The sequence below is a fragment of the Carassius gibelio genome, chromosome A6 (assembly GCF_023724105.1).
Source record: "Carassius gibelio isolate Cgi1373 ecotype wild population from Czech Republic chromosome A6, carGib1.2-hapl.c, whole genome shotgun sequence".
Lineage (NCBI taxonomy): Eukaryota > Metazoa > Chordata > Actinopteri > Cypriniformes > Cyprinidae > Carassius > Carassius gibelio.
The window spans coordinates 14,083,458-14,103,545 of record NC_068376.1 but is presented as its reverse complement, the minus strand read 5'-3'; the positions used below and the strand labels follow the sequence as shown (position 1 = coordinate 14,103,545).

Sequence of the window (20,088 nt, the reverse complement as noted above, 5' to 3'; positions counted from 1 at the left end):
AGTGCCCTATAAACCCCCTGAGGAACAGTTCCACTCATTCCCTACTATAGGAGAGGAAGAATTGTATAAACTTGTTAAATCATCTAAACCAACAACATGTACTATGTTAGACCCTTTACCATCTAAGCTCCTAAAAGAGGAGTAAAAACATACTGAATTAACTTTATCCGCGGAGAGAAGGCGGAGCGTGTTTCAGTAAGCGCGCAGCGGAGTGAATATTAAATGCTCTGAGCACAGAGGAGGAGTAGTGGCTGCTTCACTCTGCTCACAGACTCTGCTGCGGAGTGAGAGAGATGATTCACCCGACAAAATGAAGACCACGGCAGCCCATATCCGTCAAAAAGCAACCTGCACCATTCTTACTTTTGTAGGTCGCATGGCATAAATAATAGATGATATGACCACCATAAGACCAGTTTTATTCTGCATTATGGGCTAGTATTACAAAAATAAATAAATAAAGGTCTTTCCAGCATTAAGGTAGTGAAGTTACTGCTTTTTTAAAAATCATCTTGGGCCCGGTTCCCCGATTAACGCTCACTCTTAGCGCACTAGAAAGACCTCGAAAGATATATCTTACCAAAGTTGTTTATGTTTCTAAGAGGGTTTCTCCGAAGTGTCCCTTAGGAAGCTTTTTAGCATGCTGCCTCTTACGTCCGACGTTACAAGAGCGCTGTCCAAAATGAGGGTGCTTAATTAGTTGGCATCGATTGCTCATGAATCGATTTTCCACTTCACGCGAAGGTGCAATACAGCGTTAAGAAAGACAACACATTCTATGCAAATGAAACATTCCTCAAATTATTACAGCAACATTCATTTTAACATAGTTTAAGTTATCAGTAGAATATAGACTATAAATTAAATTATCAAATGGTCAGTAATATGTTCACACGATATGTTTTGACGGTTAGACGAACCAGGTATCCCTCGCTAATCATCCACCCTCCTTATCCCTTTGTGCCACTTGTGCCGCTTCTTGACATGGGTTTAACGACTTTTAAAAATTATATAATACACTTTTATATTAATGGTAAGGTACTTTACAATCAGAATTGATTGGCAAGCAGCTGCAGTTACTTCTGTTTAATGCGGTATTGATTGCAATTGGTTTATGTTTTTAATAAAAAGCAACCTATCTACAATGAACAGAGAGAGAGAGTTAGATACAAAATATGGTGGGAAGCAACGTAAAAAAGGGCACCAAGCCTCTCGTCAGGGGAACTTGAAGTTTTGCTGGACCTTGCCACCAGGTCGGAGATCACACCCCTGTGGTCCACTATAACCTGCATGTTTATGGCCGCGTCTCCCTTTCGCGATATGTACACCTGATCAATCACTGATGGATTGGCGATAGGGATGGGTGTGCCATCCACCAGGATGTAATCCCTGGCATGGCAGAGAAGGGCGTTGGTGACAGTGTGGAAGCACCTCCACACTGAGGTCTTGATTAGGCCGTAGCCCTCTCCCACGACCTCGATGAAGCTCTCTGTAGCAAAAAAAAAAAAAAAAAAAAAACACAGAAACGTAGCGCTGGGCTTCGGGGCTTAAAGCAAAATTCTGCCGCGTTTGCCTGGCAAGTGCAGGTCTGAAAAGGTCCAGTAGCTCCATAATGAGTTGTCTTGGGAGGCTAATTTTTATTTATATTGCCACGTCAGGCAAAATGTCAAAAGGGCTTAAGTTTTGCCGAATAAAAAAATTGACATGGACTAAACGGCTCCGCGTCTGTCTTTGATTCAATTCAAGGACACATTGGATCGCTGCTATACTTGGTCCCTTACTGGACACAACCATGATTACCCATTTATAGATCTTAGCCATTTAGAGCCAAATTGTTTGCCAGATTTTAATTATCAAAAAATGTATTGCCAATTCGCTTTAATTACATTACGAAAAAGCCTAGGCTAATACACCATATTAGTTCTGATACCACATAAAGTCAACTTCATAAATAGGCCTGTATCCCATGCGAACATAATTTATTATGAGTCTTAAAAAAACAACATAAAATCATTGTTGAGCCACAATATTGTCAACATACCATAGTTTGACTTGTACTTCGCTGCGCTGGTTTCTAAAGACTGCTGTACAGTAGCATCTTGAGCTCAAACCACGCTAAGAGAGAGCTTACGAATGGTCCAGACCAACCTTACGAAAGCGTGACTTACAGAAGATATACTTAGCGTAAGAACGTGTCGGGAATCGTGCCATAAGGTTAAGAGAGAGGTTAAGGAATAGGTTAAGAACTACTTAGCGATAAGAACGTTTTGGGGAACCGTGTCACGGTTGTTAAACCGTGATCTCGGGATGTTTACACTTTGTGATGAATTCTGTGTGTTCCGCGTCTGCACTGATTAGTTATGGGCGTCTCCGTTAATTGTATCAGCAACAGCTGCCACTCATTACTCATCCACTATATTATGGCTTGTCTCACGTCTTGTGTTTGTGAGATTGTTGTTCTATGTTCGATGTGTTTACCCCCCGTCTGGCTTCAGTGTTGTTTTGCGTTTGGATGTCTGTGTTTCCCCAGAACCTCATCCACTCTTCCCACATTCACTCAGCCACGGACACTCACCTTCGGCTCTACTCCCCGCAGTTCCTGTGCCACTCTCTCCTGCTGCCTCACGCTGTCTGCATCTGGATTACTCACCTTCTCTCCACCACCGTCTGGACTTCTCACCGCTTCACCATCCCCTCGGAGTATCGCTGTCTCATCGTCATTGTTTGTTTATGTACCATCGCCATATCTTCTCATTAAAACTATAAACTCGCTATTGTTTCCAGACTGTCCTTTCACCAACTGTCACAAACCGGGCCTTGTCTGTTATAAATTTGACTGGCCTAAAAGCAAGTTAAGAAGTCTCCCTTTAAAATCACTTAAGTTGTAAGTTAATGAAGCTATTTTTTACATCATGTGCATTTTGTTGATTATTATGAGAAAACTTGAGTTTAATCATGATGGCGTTTTATTTATCCTTCCATTCTTTAGAGTTTCAATTAGTTAAATCTTGCAGGTTTATTTTATTTGTTTTTTGTTTTAGTCTAATTAGGCCTAAATAATGGGAACTAAATTATATGTGCTTCACGTTTTACTAAAATAAAGGAAATAATTAATAAAACATGCAAGAATGTCTAAATCAGTGTACATAAAAAAAAAAAAAAAAAAAATTCCCAAGAAGTTATCTGTCAAAATAAAGGACAGGTAACGAATAACAAAAATCAGTGTTGTTTTATTAAAGGAATTTTAAAATATAATATAAATAATATATATTATAAATAATAGTGCACACCTTTCCAATGTGTCAAATCTAAAAATACGATTTAATACTATGTTGCTTAGAGAAAAAATAAGCACAGGCTCAGGCACAGTCTTGACATTTATCCTGCTTGAATTCGTTCTAAGAAATGCACATAACTTCATAAGTACCAAACTTTCGTCTGTGGATATTAAATATTAAATAAATTAAATTTTTTAACTACAGTGTTTTTCTTTAATTTTCCCTGACTGAAGTCATCAAATCTAACACATCAGTGAGGCAAAACTAACGTCTATTTGCGAAAATGTGCTTTGATGCGCTTGTTTGATAACTTGTGGTTGAAGCGCCACTCAGCGGTCAAAGGCTGCAAATGCACTTTATACCGCCGCCCGCGGTACGTGCAGCGATAAAAAGGGCCTTTTGAATGTCTACTTAGTGTAATAACCTAGAACACTGTCTAAGACTTAATGGCTGCTCTGTCAATTCTTCATCATCAGTTAGGAACCTAGGTGTGCTGTGCTAGTGGTTTGATCGCAACAATCTTTACTTAGAAAGCCTAGTTTCTAGCATTTGTAACTGCATTTTTCCATCAAAAAAATATATATAAATTACGACCTATGCTCTCAATGTCAAATGCAGAAATATTAATCCATGCATTTATGACCTCAAGGTTAGATTATTGTAATGCTTTATTGGGTGGTTGTACTGCATGCTTAGTAAACAAACTACAGCTAGTCCAAAATGCAGCAGCAAGCATTCTTACTAGAACCAGGAAGTATGACCATATTAGCCCGGTCCTGTCAACACTGCACTGGCTACCTATCAAACATCATATAGATTTTAAAATATTGCTTATTACTTATAAAGCCCTGAATGGGTTAGCACCTCAGTATTTGAGTGAGCTCCTTTTACATTATAATCCTCTACGTCTGCTACGTTCTCAAAAATCAGGCAATTTAATAATACCTAGAATATCAAAATCAACTGCGGGCAGCAGATCCTTTGGAGCCTAATCTCTGGAATAACCTACCTAACATTTTTTGGGAGGCAGACACACTCTTGCAGTTTAAATCTAGATTAAAGACCCATCTCTTTAACCTGGCTTACACATAACATGCTAATATGCTTTTAATATCCAAATGCGTTAAAGGATTTTTAGGCTGCATTAATTAGGTAAACTGGAACCGGGAACACTTCCCATAACACCTGATGTACTTGCTACATCATTATAAGAATGGCATCTACGCTAATATTAGTCTGTTTCTCTCTTGTTCCGAGGTAACCGTGGCCAAAAGATCCAGTCTGTATCCAGTTTAGAGGGACACTGCAGTCACGTGGATCCAGTACGTATCCAGACCAGATGGTGGATCGGCACCAAGAAAGGACCTCTACATCCCTGAAAGACAGTGGAAACCAGGACAACTAAAACCCCAGATACAGATCCCCTGTAAAGACCTTGTCTCAGATGACCACCAGGACAAGACCACAGGAAACAGATGATTCTTCTGCACAATCTGACTTTGCTGACTTTGGTTCCTTGCCACTGTCGCCTCTGGCTTGCTTAGTTGGGGTCACTTTATCTACAGCGATATCGTTGACTTGATTGCAAATACATGCACAGACACTTTTTAAACTGAACAGAGATGACATCACTGAATTCAGTGATGAACTGCCTTTAACTGTCATTTTGCATTATTGACACTGTTTTCCTAAGGAATGTTGTTCAGTTGCTTTGACACAATGTATTTTGTTTAAAGCGCTATATAAATAAAGGTGACTTGACTTGACTTCAACTAGCAAACACACTTGAGCTGCGCTTTGTGTTGCATTGCGCTGGGTGTATGATAGGGCCCTTGAAATAGAAATTCATAAGACCTTTGACTTTCAACCACTGATCTATATATATGACTGGATCGCCCATCTCGTTCTAAACTGCCAACAGACAGTGAAGCCACCGGAAGTGTTCGATTCGCCATCTTACTAATCCCTACCAGCAGAGAGCACCATTGAGTTACATTCAAACCGCTGTCCTAAAATCACTCGATTTGAAGCAAATCAGTCAAACGGGACTAGTTTTTATGTTACGTGTATGGAAATTAATGTTTACTTCAGATGTTATATGCCGTGTTTACGGTCTTTTGCGGCAGGATAAGTGATACATTTAAACTGTTAAGGTGGGTGTGTCTGCTGCGCATGACGACACAGGTAACTGATCAAACACAAAAAATGGCTTATTTCTTTATGAACATAATTATTCAGGAATTATTAAACATGAACGTATTAGTATCAGAAATTGATTTGAATATATTACAATGAATAATACAATTATGTTGTTTATATTGCTCTATACATGAAAAGCTTAACTTACTATCTTGGAAATAAAGCTTTATAAAGTTTATGTCTTTAAATCCGTACTGTATATAGTCAGTTATTTCTCTGAATAAATCCAGATTTCAAAATGAGCAGTTTGTATTTTGTTATTTATGTTGAGGTCATGTCGGTCTGATGTTTATCATGTTCATTATGCTCACTACTGTAATGAACATAGCTTTTTAATAAGTAGGGGAAATTCACGACATTTAAAATAACCGTTTACATGCCTAGGGTGTTTGAATTGTAATAATGTACAGAAATACTTCAGATTTATAAATGCTGACTTGTTAGGTGATGTTTTCTAATTAAAATCATACAATTTCCTATTAATTCAATAGAACGTTTATTCACACTAGGGATTACCAATATGGCGGCAGAGTGGGTTCACTTTCATGATGTCATGAGCAATCCAGTTCTATATTATAGATCAGTGCTTTCAACTAATTACTTTTCTAGATTGCTCCAGGACTGATTTCATGTATTTTATATAAAATATAAAAATACAACAACAAAAAAAATCAGTGTGGTAAAAAAAAAAAAATGCAAAGCACTTCAGTGTCCATAACTTTTCATATTTTTGAGCATAATCAACTTTGGTTGATAAAAAGTACAGCACAAAGGATCTTCTTTCGAAAGACACCAAGATGATGTGTATAACACACTGAAGTAAGGAACTGTTACAATTTTAAGTTAGGTAGGGCACTTTCAGCTGCGAGTCCCATAATGTGCTAGGTGTGCTGGCTAACAGGTTAATAACTTCTATAAAGTGTTGTACAACACGCATCATTCAAAATACCATCTTTTCATTCATTCTTGCAAATATTGTGACCATTTGTTCAGCACTAAACTTTCAAACATTTAATAGCACTATCTGCTAAAAGGGGTTATAAAACATTGGTTAAAGTAGCGCCAGTTACATTGAACACATCAAGTATATAAAAGACATAAAACATATTATTTGTGAATATAGTTAACCCTTTATATTTCTCAATGATTGTCTTTTGAGACTATTTATTGAAAAGTTCAGTTCCTAGAAAGAGTCACAAGCAAGTCACAAGTCATGGGACATGCTGTATGGATCCTTTGTGTTGAGGTCCATTAATTATTGCTTATTCCTGCAGGGTTGTGCAGGTGTTTTCATACATCGGTTTCCATACATCGTGAGATGCTTCTTGATATACAGAGTCCTTGTACCTTGAATCTGATTTCATCAATTCTTTTCAGTGGATAACAACATGGCTGACAGGACACCGACTCAGGATATTGACGTTACATGATTAGTTTATGATTAGTTCTCTGTTTGCGAGTCATGTTATTACTTCTCTTAATGCTGACATAATTAGGTTTTTAGAAACTCTCCTCCTTCACAGGAAACAGCCGTCAAGGAGGAGCATTGTTGGTCCTTAGGTGATCATTAATTATTATGAAAGCACGTTGGGCAGAGACGGTGTTGTTTGTTTGAGAATGAAGACAAATGCAAATATCCTCCGAGTCCTTTTTGTTTTGGTAAATGTAAAATCTCATTCCCCTCATTTACTTGTACCAGTGCCATTACATTTCCATTATGCCCTAAAATGCTATTAAAAGCAAATAAATATAAGTTTTGTAATAAAATTACTTTTCAAATGATTACAAAAATAATTAAGTTAAAACCTGAAAAATATCCAGCCTGAGTGCAAAGAGTTTAAAGAAAACTGATTTATGGAACTAATGTGTTTCAACAAAGTAAACCTAAAATAATCAACCAAATTAGGGCAACCAAAATGTCAAAAATAACAGACACTTTTCATATAAACACAACATAATTATGTATAATTACAAGGTGGGCGGAAGGAAAAAATCAAACAAAACAAATAAGCTAAAATTATTCCAATTAAATATATTTATATTAGAGGTGGGCATTAATTTTTTTTAATCTAGATTAATCTCACTGTGATCTTGAAATTAATCTAGATTAATCTAGATAATTAAACTAAATAATTAAATGTAAAAAGCACTGGATAGTCTTCAATGTAAAAATGAAATATACAATGAAACCTGCATTTATTCAGACACCTTCAACATTTCTCACATTATTACAGTTTTGCTATATATATCAAAAAATATATCTGGTGTCTGAATAATTTTTGGTTTGACTGTTAAAAATACAAAGTAGTCAAGAGCAGTGAGTGATTTTCATTTTCTTGGATTAACATTACAGCAGCCAGTAGCTAAATTAGGTGCGGTCCCTTTAAGAGACATCACGTTTACTTTCATTTAAGAAATAACTGACAGTTTTTTCGAGCATAATTTCCAAGGTGGATATTTTGACATATTTCGGATGTATTTTTCGGCACTAGAGCAAAAATAAGCAAATTCGATGTTCAAGTGTTTTGATCAAAACACTTGAAAGCGCTTATTTTTTGCGTCTCGAGACGCCTTTCTTTGTGTGAGCCCTGAACACCAGAACACAGCGAGTACTGAATTGGGCTCTTTCATCTTGTTGTTTGTTTCAAACTGCGATTTGTATTTGTTCGTTCCGGTGCAGGAGGGACTTTGATAAGAACTTCGCAGAAGAGAGCTCGGTTCAGTGTCGCTGTCCGTGATACGCGGCTCTCTCTCTCGTGCGCACCTAACACGGCACGCGCACTCTGTTCAGCTTTTCCGTGTCTTGTGTTTGGATGCTTTAATGTTTAAATCGATAAGCTGTAAGGTGTAAAAACATGTGAAAAAGATAAGCTTTCGTGACGATGCGCAGCAGTTGCCCGTCAACTGTCTTGAGCATCTTTTTAGGCTGGCCTCCGCCAGTCGGTTATATAAAATATCAAGGTGAAAGTCATTATAGCTTGCTTAGTATAGACCCAGCTCCCAAACCAACTTTGAGAATAGATTAACAGCGATATTTTTTTTATCACCCGATAAGAGTCTCGCGTTAATGCAGCACGTTAACGGCGATAAAGGCCCACCACTAATTTATATCTTTATTTATTTATAGTGGACATTTACAATGTGAAAAGTAATTTATATGCAAATTTAAACTAAATGCAGCAGTGTGCAGAATAGGCTATACAACAAACTGAAATAGGAAAGAACTGAAGTAAATTATGTAAAAAAAATGAAGTAAAAAAATGAAGTAAAGTAGTAAGGAATCCTGGTGATTACAAATATCAAGGGGAAAAGTGCATTAGCAAATTTTTCTCTTCTTTTACTTTTCCCCCCTCCATTCACTACATTATTGTCATAATGTACCCAAAACTCACTTAATAGATCTGCTTGGTAAAGTGTGCTGTTCTTACAATCTTTTATTTATATGAAATCATGGTGACAGTGGAACATGAAGCTAAATAGCCCAGCCCTACTTTTGTACTATTATCCTTTTTTATAGATCCAGAAAAAAGAAAGTCTGTCTAAAAAAAGGGGGGAAAAAGAAAGAAAAGTCTATTACAAATCCACTAGCATGGTAAATTCCTGGATTCCAGAATAACAGTTTAAATGAAAATTTAACACTGTTAATACAATGTAAGCATCACAGCATTATCTCCTCTCTCTCCATCTGTTCATCTAGGTAATGTCAGGGGCCAGGACATGGCAACGCAGGTATTCTCTTGAACGGATGTCAGCCTGTACAAAGAAAGAAAGACTGAATCTTAGGCAGGCCTGCATGGAATCTATACCTGCACAATGCAGCAGGTTCAGTAATATTACAGAATTTGTGTATATCATGGAAAAGGTTTCATCCCCATAGAGCTGACAAGATCCACCATAGACAAGCTCTCTCTCTTAAAAAAAAAGAAGAAAAAAAAGACAGGTACAATGAATAAAGACTCATTTGCTTTCTAATTAGCACATTAATTAATATAAATTATAATATAAATGCTCTGTGCATAATAATCTTAATACATATTAATCTTAATACATAAAATAAAAAAGATTTATGATTCATATCCACATAGTTAATAACAAATAATTACTTTCTTTAGATGCTCAAAAAGCATGCAATTGGGTTGAATGGGAGTTTTTGTTTTATGCATTTATATATATATATATATATATATATATATATATATATATATATATATATATGTGTGTGTGTGTGTGTGTGTGTGTGTGTGTGTGTGTGTGTGTGTGTTTATTTATTTATTCTTTTATAAAAAAAAATAATAAAAATGAAATGGGGATAATACAATACTTTTATGTGAAATCGTGAAAATTGTATAAGAGAAGTTTTTATTAAGGTTTTAAGTACACAGTACATTTCAAGATAAAGGTTATAAACACAGACGAAATGGAGACAATGTAAAAACCTTGTTAAAGTTGTTACAAATTAAATAAAAAGAAAACTAGGTTACTGGTTATTTATCTAAAACAACCAAACAAGTCAAAAAACCATCAGATATGTTTTCGTTAAGCAACACGTGAAAAAGATGTGAGAGCTTGTAGCATTACAATTTAAAAAGGTGTTTTGTTTCCAGCTAGAAAACTAGGTTACAGAGTTTTATAGCATTTGTACCTTACCTCAGACTGAAAAAAGAAGCGAATGTAAAGCAGCGAAACAAAACAGAAAAAGTTGGCGTTTATCACGATGTTAGAAAAAAGTTCAAACAAAAGAAAAAGAGGTATGCATTACACGGATCTAAAATAAAATACATCAGACAAGATACTTGTCAAATCTTTGCAGTACTTTACCACTAACTACAATTTAAAATATAGCTGCAAGCAGCAATCACGGGGCCAAGCATTCCAGCGGCAACATCAGGAGCTAAGCATATGTAGCATCAGACCAAATGCAACAATGAATAATGAAATTAATAATTGCATGATTGTAATTGAAATGGCTGAAAATCGTTAATAAAAGTTCCACAGCGAGGAGCTAAGCATGGCATGGAGCATCAGACCAAATGCAACGAGTAAGAAAAGCAATTATTGGAAGAGTGTAATTGAAACAGCCAGTAAAACTCCAGTAAAATGATGCATTATCATTTTTGGAAAATAGTTGGCGCTGTAATCAAATCGCTTTGTTGTGTTCTGTGGGAGGTGACAATGTTGTGGGCAATTTCTTTCAAAATACTTACAGACCTTTAGGGCAATGAGTCGAACATGCCCACCGAGTTTCGTTCCGATCGACTTCCATTAACCTTGTCAAATAGGTGCTTAAAGTTGTTTGGCCAATGGCGGCCATGTTTTTTAAGATAAGTGAAATTCCTCATAGAGCACTTGTGCCACATTGGGCCATATCAATTTTCAAGTTGATTGGATCAACGGTTGCTTAGTTATAGCCATTTGATTTTTTTTCATCCTGTAGCGCCACCAAGTGGCAGATATGGAAAAAAAATAATAATTTGACTAAAGTTTTTGTTCATGCATATGAGTTCTGAGTTTGGTGAAGATATCTCATTTTGTTCCCGAGTTATAGCCTTTTTCGTAAAATTGGTCCACGAATTTGAATGTTTTGGGTCACCTGGTTTTTTGTTCAGTCTTGATCAAACCACTGCAATAATATTCTCTGGACTCTCTAGATCAATAATTTTCAAAAATATGTTGCATTTTGTCCTTTGGTTAGCTATAAGAGGTCATTTAGGAAAGGGCCGTGGCCACATGTAACCTAAAGCCTATAAAACTGAAACAAAAACTCAAAACTTTATGAAACTTGGTTATAACATGTGAAAGATGACCCACCAAGCATGCAAAGTTTCATTAAGATCAGAAAATAGCTGGTGCTATAACAGTTAAAATGGCCTAAAAAACAAAAGATTTCTGTTGTGAATGGCATTAAACTGCAAAAAAAAAAAAGGGGTAATATAATCACACATGCATTAGATCTGTATTTTTTCTAAACAATCATGCAAAATTTAACAGAGATTAGGTAAAAAAGAACACTGTAATATTTATAAAACTTCAAAACCCAGTGTTGAATAAAAAATTGCAATTATAACCACTAGATGTCACCGGAAGACCACTAATGAGCTCACTAAAGACTAAAACATTACAGTTTATGGGCTTGTTGAGGGATTCATCTAGAAAAAAATGTATATTACTATTATTTAATATTACTGTTCAAGCATTTCAGATCACATTGAGTCAAAGTTTACCAATTTATTCATACAGATATATCTAATGTTTATAATTATGCCAGATTATGATTGCAATGAAACCTGAAAAATGACATAGAAGCCCATAAAAACAGAAGACTTGCAATAGGTTTTATCACCCATCATTTATTTTAATTATCTATAACAAAATGTGTGCATCTGTGTGTGGGTTTAAGCATGCTTATTGAGTATTAATATAGTAGTTTAAACATTTCATGTTTGTGTGTGTCTGTAATTCTGTTCTATTCTTTTACTGTCAGACATATCTAGGTTATTTAAAATCAGTGCAGTACTATTATCTAGACTGTGAAATTATACATAAATTGCGTATGCTTCTTTGGAATGAAATTAAGACAACATATAAGAGTTATAAAGGTAAAGGAGACAGTGTTGTATGATAAATTGCATTTACGACCACTAGATGTCACTGGAAGACCACTAATGGGCTTTGCAGAGATATAGCCTCAGACTCATTTTGTGAAGATGCCTGACATCTGAAGCAGCGCTGTACAAAAACGGTTTCGTCTATTGACACGAAATCCATAACTTTTTGTCAGCACGGTCTGAAGATGATCGGATTCAATTTTGGTGAAAATCAGACAAACGGTTGAGGATGAGTTTAAAAAAAAAGGTTTTCAACATGAATCAAAATGGCGGACAGGAAGTTTTGCTTAATATGACATAATTGGTATGTATGTTGTCGGCATGTCCCAAGGAACATTTTGAGACATGTTTCATGATAATAGGCTAATGCAATCAAAAGTTATTAGCATTATTGGAAATGTAATAATTAGCGGTTATTGATTGGTTTATTACTCTTGACCAATAGGTGGCGCTGTGACCAAAATGATGTGGCGTGGTCAATGTGATGTGACAATGTCACATATTAAGTTTTGTGTAAATATCTCCAACCTTTGCAGAGATACAGCCTCAGATGCAGTTTGGCATCTTTCCAGCAAATTCGTTGGTACGCTAATTGAAAACGGTTACGTGTATCGACACAAATTCCATAACTTTTTGCCAGCATGGTCTGAAGATGATCCAAATCAAATTTGGTGAAAATCTGAGCAACGGTCTAGGAGGAGTTCGAAAAAGTAGGTTTTCAACATGAATCAAAATGGCGGACAGGAAATTTTGCCAAAATTGACAAATGGGGTATCGGTGTTCTCGGCATGACCCAAGGAATCTATCAACATCAGCTTTGTTACAATAGGCTAATGTATGCAAAAGTTATTAGCATTTTTCGAAAAAATCGTTATAACTATTGACCACAAGGTGGCGCTGCCCCCAATTTTTTTGTGTACATTCAGGGCATGGAGCCGGACATTTTTGTAATTATTTGCGAAACGATACGGAACTTCATTCTTAAGATACAGCAATTTACAACTAAATCCAAAATGGCCGACGCCCAAAATGGCCGAATTGGGAAAATTCGGTATCATTCGACTCGGAATGATGCACTGAATCTAACGACACCACTTTTGTGATTTTTGGCAAAACCGTTCAGAAGTTATGAGCAAAAACATGCATTTTTCATATCTCCTGACCACTAGGGGGCACAGCGCCGAAACACTGCAGGTAGTCCCAGGGAATGGTTGTTATAAGACCCACCAAGATTGGTCTCAATAGGCCAAACCGTTGCGGAGATATAGCCTCACGTTCACGTTTGCGTGCTTTTCGAAGAATTCGTTCATGAGCTATTCGGAAACGGTTTGAGAAATCAACTTGAATTCCATAACTTTTTGCCAGCATGGTCTGAAGATTATCTGATTCAATTTTCGTGACAATCGGTGCAACGGCCTAGGACGAGTTCGAAAAAGTAGGTTTTACGAACAATTGACGATAGCGAAAAAACTAAGCCTTGCGATTTTTGAATTTCGGTGTCCATTCGACTCGGCATGAGCCAAGGAATCACAGGAAAAAAGAATTTTCATTTTGTGGCTTACGGTTCAAGAGTTATTAGCATCAAGTTTTTGAAAGTTTAGACAATTGGTGGCGCTAGAGAGTTTGAGTTAGAGACTTCAAATTTGCTACGGTTAATGTTCAGACAGTCCTCTATTAGTGTGCCAAATTATACAACTTTCCCGCAATCGGTTCTATGGGCTACCATAGACTTGGGGTGGAAGAAGAAGAATAATAACGCCAACAAACACAATAGGTGCCTTCGCACCTTCGGTGCTTGGCCCCTAAAAATCGATACTATTACTGACAGAGAGTTAAAGAGTAACTAAACCCTAAACCAACTTTTTTTAGTTAATGATCTATAAGAATGGGGCTTTATAAGTGCTTTTCATTGATTCAGGTAACTTTTTTGACATTTGAGTATAAAAAGTTTTAATTCTACAATATATGGTGTAAAAACATCTGAGTGCTGCCCTCTTTAGGTTGAACGGTGGCTACTGCAGTTGTTTTTTCCTATTGGATGTTGCAATTGCAAGTGACGTAAGCAGTGGCAGGCACCACGCCCCTTGGTACGAGCTACCACGCCCTTGGCAGTATAAAACCATCTTGTTCGGTCAAAATCACTAGTGAGTCAGGAGTTGGAATTGCGAGTATTGAAAATGATCAGGATAGACTACTATAGCATCTATTTAGCATAGCAATTATAAAGTTATTTAGATCTTCAAGTAAGCGTAGATTTATCTGTATTTAGTACAGTGGTCAGGATGGTACGGAGGTGTGTTGCTGGTTGCGACAGCACTGCTGGACTGCATAGTTTACCAGCAGAATTAAAAATTAGGCGCCAGTGGTTGCATGCACTTGACCTGGAAGACTGTGAGTTCCCCCCTAGAGCTGGAGTGTGCAAACTGCATTTTACACGGGACTGCTTCTCCAACACAATGGAGATGGAAATGGGCTTCTCCACACAGCTCGCGACGTGGTGCGGGAGTTAAGACCGCAGTTTGAGCCTGCGGCTCGAATTGATATGAACAGACACCTCGACACCCTCCACTTCAGGTGAAAGTGGGGGAGAAAAGTCCTCTACTTCAAATGATCGCTCTGTTGCAAAGCTACTTGTGTCATTACAGTCACTCTCCATTTTAGCGTCTCTGACAGCAGCTGTCAATCAATCCGTCACTGCGGGTCTCAGGTCACGCCACACTCGCTCAGCCCCGCCCTAGGTTCGTCCTCTCTATCTCCGCTGTGATCTGCCCACTTTTCAGCATTTTTCAAATATTGTCAGTGGGTGGAGTCAGGCTCTGACCAGGGGTTTAGTTACACTTTAAACAAAAGAAAAAAAAGATCTCACAGCAAAGTGTTACGACATCTCTGGTAACGTAAAAAAACAAAAAAACAAAGCTAACGTAAAGCAATGTTACAAACCAGAAAAGTTGCTGTTTGTCACGATGATAGAAAAAGTTAAAACAAAATTAAAAAAAAAAAAGTAGGCATTTACACTGATCTCAAAGAAAATACATCGGACAAGATACTTGTCAAATCTATGCAGTACTTTACAACTACCTACAATTTAAAAAAATCTAGACTGTTACTGACAGAAAGTTAAACGAAAGAAAATAAAAAGATCACCCAGCAAAGTGTTACGTCGTCTCCGGTAACGTTAGATCGACTCAAAAAAAAAAAAAAAAAAAGCGAACGCAAACAAATGTTACAAACCAGAAAAGTTGCTGTTTGTCACGGTGTTAGAAAAAGTTAAAACAAAAGAAAAAAAGGTAGGCATTTACGCTGAACTCAAAGAAAATACATTGGACCCCGTCTTTAAAACATCAGCACAAGATAGTTGTCAAAACTATGCTGTACTTTACCACTAACTACAATTTAAAAAAATCTAGACTGTTACTGACAGAGAGTTAAACAAAAGAAAATAAAAAGATAACCCAGCAGAATTTGCAAAGCCTTCGGTAAAAAAAACCTCCCAGCACCGCTCACACACTCAGAATGTCTTTCCTCTTATAAATAATGACTGATTAAGTGCAATGGGTCAATTCTATGGCGAGATCTTGCTTTCTATCCCCCAAATTCTCCTTTCATTTCCAACTGGTCTTTGAATATTATAGAAATGTCGTCCTTTATTCTCACCATCCCATTTTTTTTTTTTTTTTTTAATTAGTCCTTTTATTTCTAATTTACTCATTGTAGTACTAAATACGATGTCTGACATTTTAATGCTTTTATCTGATCCACTATTCATTACCTTCTATTCCTATGTGTGCAGGTATCTATACAAATTAAATATTTGTTTTTGCTTGTATTCTGAACAAACTCTGTAAAATTACTGACAAAATGTCTAGTTGAAGATTCGCCACTTTTTAAACTTGATAGTACTGAAAATGAGTCTGAACATATGACTACTTTAGGTATATTAATGTGTTCAACCCACTGAAGAGCCAAAAATATGACAATCATTTCTGTAGTATAAACAGAAGGATGATTAGATGTTCTTTCTGGTATTCTATACCTAACCTTGGAACATATATGGACTGTTTCAGGATCTATAGATACATATATGTATATGAGTTACTTTAAAACTAGGTTAGCCTATATGGTCTTTATTTTTAATCTAAGCAGTCCTTGTTGTTTTTTTTTTTTTTTATAACCCACTCACACTTACTTTAGTAGCCTAAATCATTGGATATATATTTTATTTTGTTAATATTAACTTCTGGCATGAAATTGTACATTCATAAATGTATGTTTTTCAAAACTCCCCTCACGTTTAGTGGCATTTAAAGAGGAATTTGTGATGTATTTGGAGATGTTAAAAGGAATGAAAAGTCCCAAAGCAAGATTTTTTGTATTCTTCATTAGAGGACTTTGGTTTCTTAATGTGAAAATCTGTTACTCCTCTACTTTTTATTTCTTTATCTTTATATATATTTTTATTTTTATTTTTTCTTCAGTGTTGTTTTATTTATTTTACTTTTTTTTATGATGTACAGAGTGTGAACGAAAATTGAGTGTAATCTTAGACCGTATTTGGAAATCTACCAGTAATGTATACCTTTCTGTGTTAATGTTCAAAGCAACCAATGTTTTTACTTTAAAATTAGGTTAACCTATACGATTTTATTTCCATCTCAACAAAAGTTCTACATTTTAATAAGTCACTCACACATACTTTAGTGGTCTAAATCCTTTAATATGTATTTTACCTTGTCAATATTAACTTCTGGCATTGCTATATGTTGCTATATCAATTAAAACATGCGTTTATGTGGTAAGTCAAGATGGACTTTTCTTGCCAAAGAAACTTTAACAACATTACAGGAAAGGCTAAATATTTCATCTCAAGAAGTGTGTAAAAACGTGTCTGGTGTCTGGCATCTGGCATCTGATGTCTTTGTGTTTAATGTTATGACCATGTCAGCAAAGATTGTAAAACATCTAAAGGTTTTTGGGGTTAGCAACTCAACTGTAATCTAATTCGTTTTCCGGGGTTCTGGTGTTGTAAATGGTGTGCTGCAGGTCAGCTAAAGTAAAAAAAATAAAAAAAATAATGTTTTGTGTATTCAGTGATCAAAAGGTGACAATTTCAACTTTATGGCTTAGGCCTGTGATCGCAAGGTTAGCTGAAAGTTCATTTACTGGTCAAAAGGATGTGAAATCTTTTAACAAGTTAGACCATAGAAAAATGTTGTTTAACAAAATATTGTTAACATCAACATAGACGTACTGAGAATGCAATCAAGTACACAAACACAACCATACAATCATAAACACACACACACACACACACACACACACACGCAAATGTAAACATACAGAAAACATGAACATGTAACCAAACAAATACAAATATACACTCAAACAAGTACATAAATACACAAAAAACAAAATAGGTCACAAACACGAAAATACCTATATTAGATTGAAAATGAGTTGTCAAGTTTTCATTGAAACCAAAAGTGTTTGTTGCTACAAATGTCTCACAGAAGTTTATACAATAGATAAGACGTCCTTTCTCACTTTCCAAATGGTGTTGTTAACCATGATAAAATAAAATAGTAATAAAATAGTTTTAAAAAAGTATTATTTTTTAGCTTTCATGTAGGATTCATGTCAGCACTCAAATGTTTTTAGCAAGAGTCCAGAGACAGATGAAAATGGACGCATGAAGAAAAAAAATGTAAGAGGTTTTTAATGACAGACTAAATGGTTTAGATTGTTTAAAACAATTGAGTTTATGTAATTCTCTTGAATGTGTGTATGGTAACCGTTGCATACATGAAACAGAAGAAATACATAAACTCAAACGCATTGTGGTTGTTGTTAAACAATAAAAAAATATTATTATATATCATAACTTACTTTCTTTTCAAAACACAATAAACATTCTTATGACTTTTTTAACAGCAAACATCGTGTTTGGTTGGAAAATAAAAAATAAATAAAAACATATTATGTTTCTTAGTTAGAATGCTTATAGTTTGTAGTAAAATCACATACATTATATATATATATATATATATATATATATATATATATATATATATATATATATATATATATAAAGTTTAGAGGACTAACAGTGCCCTCATAATATTCCATCATAGAATTTAGACATAGAACCTCGCGAGTGGGTGAGGCGCCGTGAGCGCTGAGTAAGCAGCAGTAACGTTAGTGCGTTGTCGCTGAAACTCGAAAAAGATAGATAAAAACAAAAAAAAGCTCTCGGGGGGCTAAAAATAGAAAAAGAAAGAGGGAAAAGGAGATGGCATATCAAGGGATGTGACAGCAGGTTAATAAGTGATTGGTGAAAGGCAACAGGTAGGATTTAAAATGTGACGTCTATGCTCGGAGAATATGTAAAACTGGAAAATGAGCTGTCATTTATTCCGTCATCACCCGGGTGTTGATAGCGTGTGCACAGATGAGACCTAAACAGCACACGTTGATATCTGTGTTTAAACTAAACTAATTTAAGCTTTGTCAGTTTAAACATTTAAGAGGCAGAGGACACGAGCACGCGCGCGCAGTGAGAAGATTTGTGCATGCGCTCATCAGAAGCTCGCAAACCCGTGCCTCAGAACGCTCGCAAATATAAGATCTCTCTGAAGTATTTTATTTAAATGGACAAATTCAGACAAAAATTATGTCAAAATGGCCGTCTTGGTAAGTATCCTATAGCAGACATAGCCAGCTGAACGTAGGCCACTGTATCAGTGCATTGTCTTAAAGTGACAGTCTTTATATCAATAAAAAACAGCAACGACAAAGAAATCACTCACTGCTCTTGATTAAAAATAATGGTCAAATGGGTTGGTAGTGATGCCCCCTCTACTCAGATGTGGAAATCTATGATATCTGAAGTTGTAACTCTAGAAAGATTGAGGTATTGTCGCAATGGTAAATCGCACCTGTTTAAAAAAAAAAAGGGAGAATAAGTGTCTAAAGTTTAAATGGTCATAAACAAAAACTGGATAAAATTTAGGTACAATCAAATGATGAAATGCTGTATGTAAATTGTCCACGTTCATGAATATGTTAATTATTTCCTGTGCTGTATTTTTGTTTTATTATGTTTTTGTTTGTAATAATTAAAATGTTTTATAAAAAGAACATCTAAATATATATATATATATATATATATATATATATATATATATATATATATATATATATATATATATATATATATAATGTTTTGCTGCATACCCCTCTAACACTGGATAGTTGCGCCCCTGCTAATGACCGTCAGAGTTTTCAAAATCCTTCATCACATAAATTAGAATCTCTGAGTTCAGAAACTTTGTTTGTTAACAATTCAATAATAATTAATAAGCGACATATCTTATATCTGATATAAACTAGGATAATATAATGATGTTAAGTAAACGTCTCGAATGAAGACGATGTTAAAAGCAATATTTTAATACCCAAATTCACAGAAATATTGCTTTGTATGAACAAAGAGATGCACTAACAAGAGAGCAAAAACTTGGAAACACAACGTATAAGGCACTGAGCGTAAGACCAAACCATTGCAATTAGGATGGTGAAACTGCGGTAAATAGATTCAAACGAAAAGAGCTAACAATGTCATGGAAAAATATTGTTCTGGTTTCAAAGTGTAACGCTATGAAAAACATTGCGGTTTTTACATGTGTGTAAAGACCTCAAACACTAGCTTGCTCTATTCTTTTTTTATTTAATATGTTTTCTTTTTATTTATTATATTATTTAAAATGACATGCTACGTGTACTGTGTTAACCTAACTGAGACTTGTTATAGCACTTATATATCATTTCTCTTTTTGTTGTTTTTGATTGCTTCCACTGTCCTCATCTGTAAGTCGCTTTGGATAAAAGCGTCTGTTAAATGAATAAATGTAAATGTAAATATCTCACCACAAATTTTAGGTGTACTTAGCAGGGGCTATTGTGTTTTAAGGTATATTGTACTTATTGTCATTATGAATATTTGTACGCTT

General features: G+C 35.6%; 1 protein-coding gene across 2 annotated transcripts in view; it reads right to left on the bottom strand.

The window, feature by feature from the left end:
• Positions 1-3,972: 3,972 nt before the first annotated feature.
• Positions 3,973-20,088, bottom strand: part of LOC128016251 (endonuclease V) — a 207,447-nt gene continuing 191,331 nt past the window's right edge. The window contains exon 8 of one of the 2 annotated variants that reach the window (XM_052600768.1): positions 3,973-4,653. In XM_052600768.1, the coding sequence (XP_052456728.1) occupies positions 4,588-4,653 (66 nt within the window). In that variant the 3' untranslated portion in view covers positions 3,973-4,587. Of the gene's footprint in view, positions 4,654-6,473; positions 9,231-20,088 lie in introns of those variants that run through there. The other variant, XM_052600769.1, reaches the window with a different exon arrangement.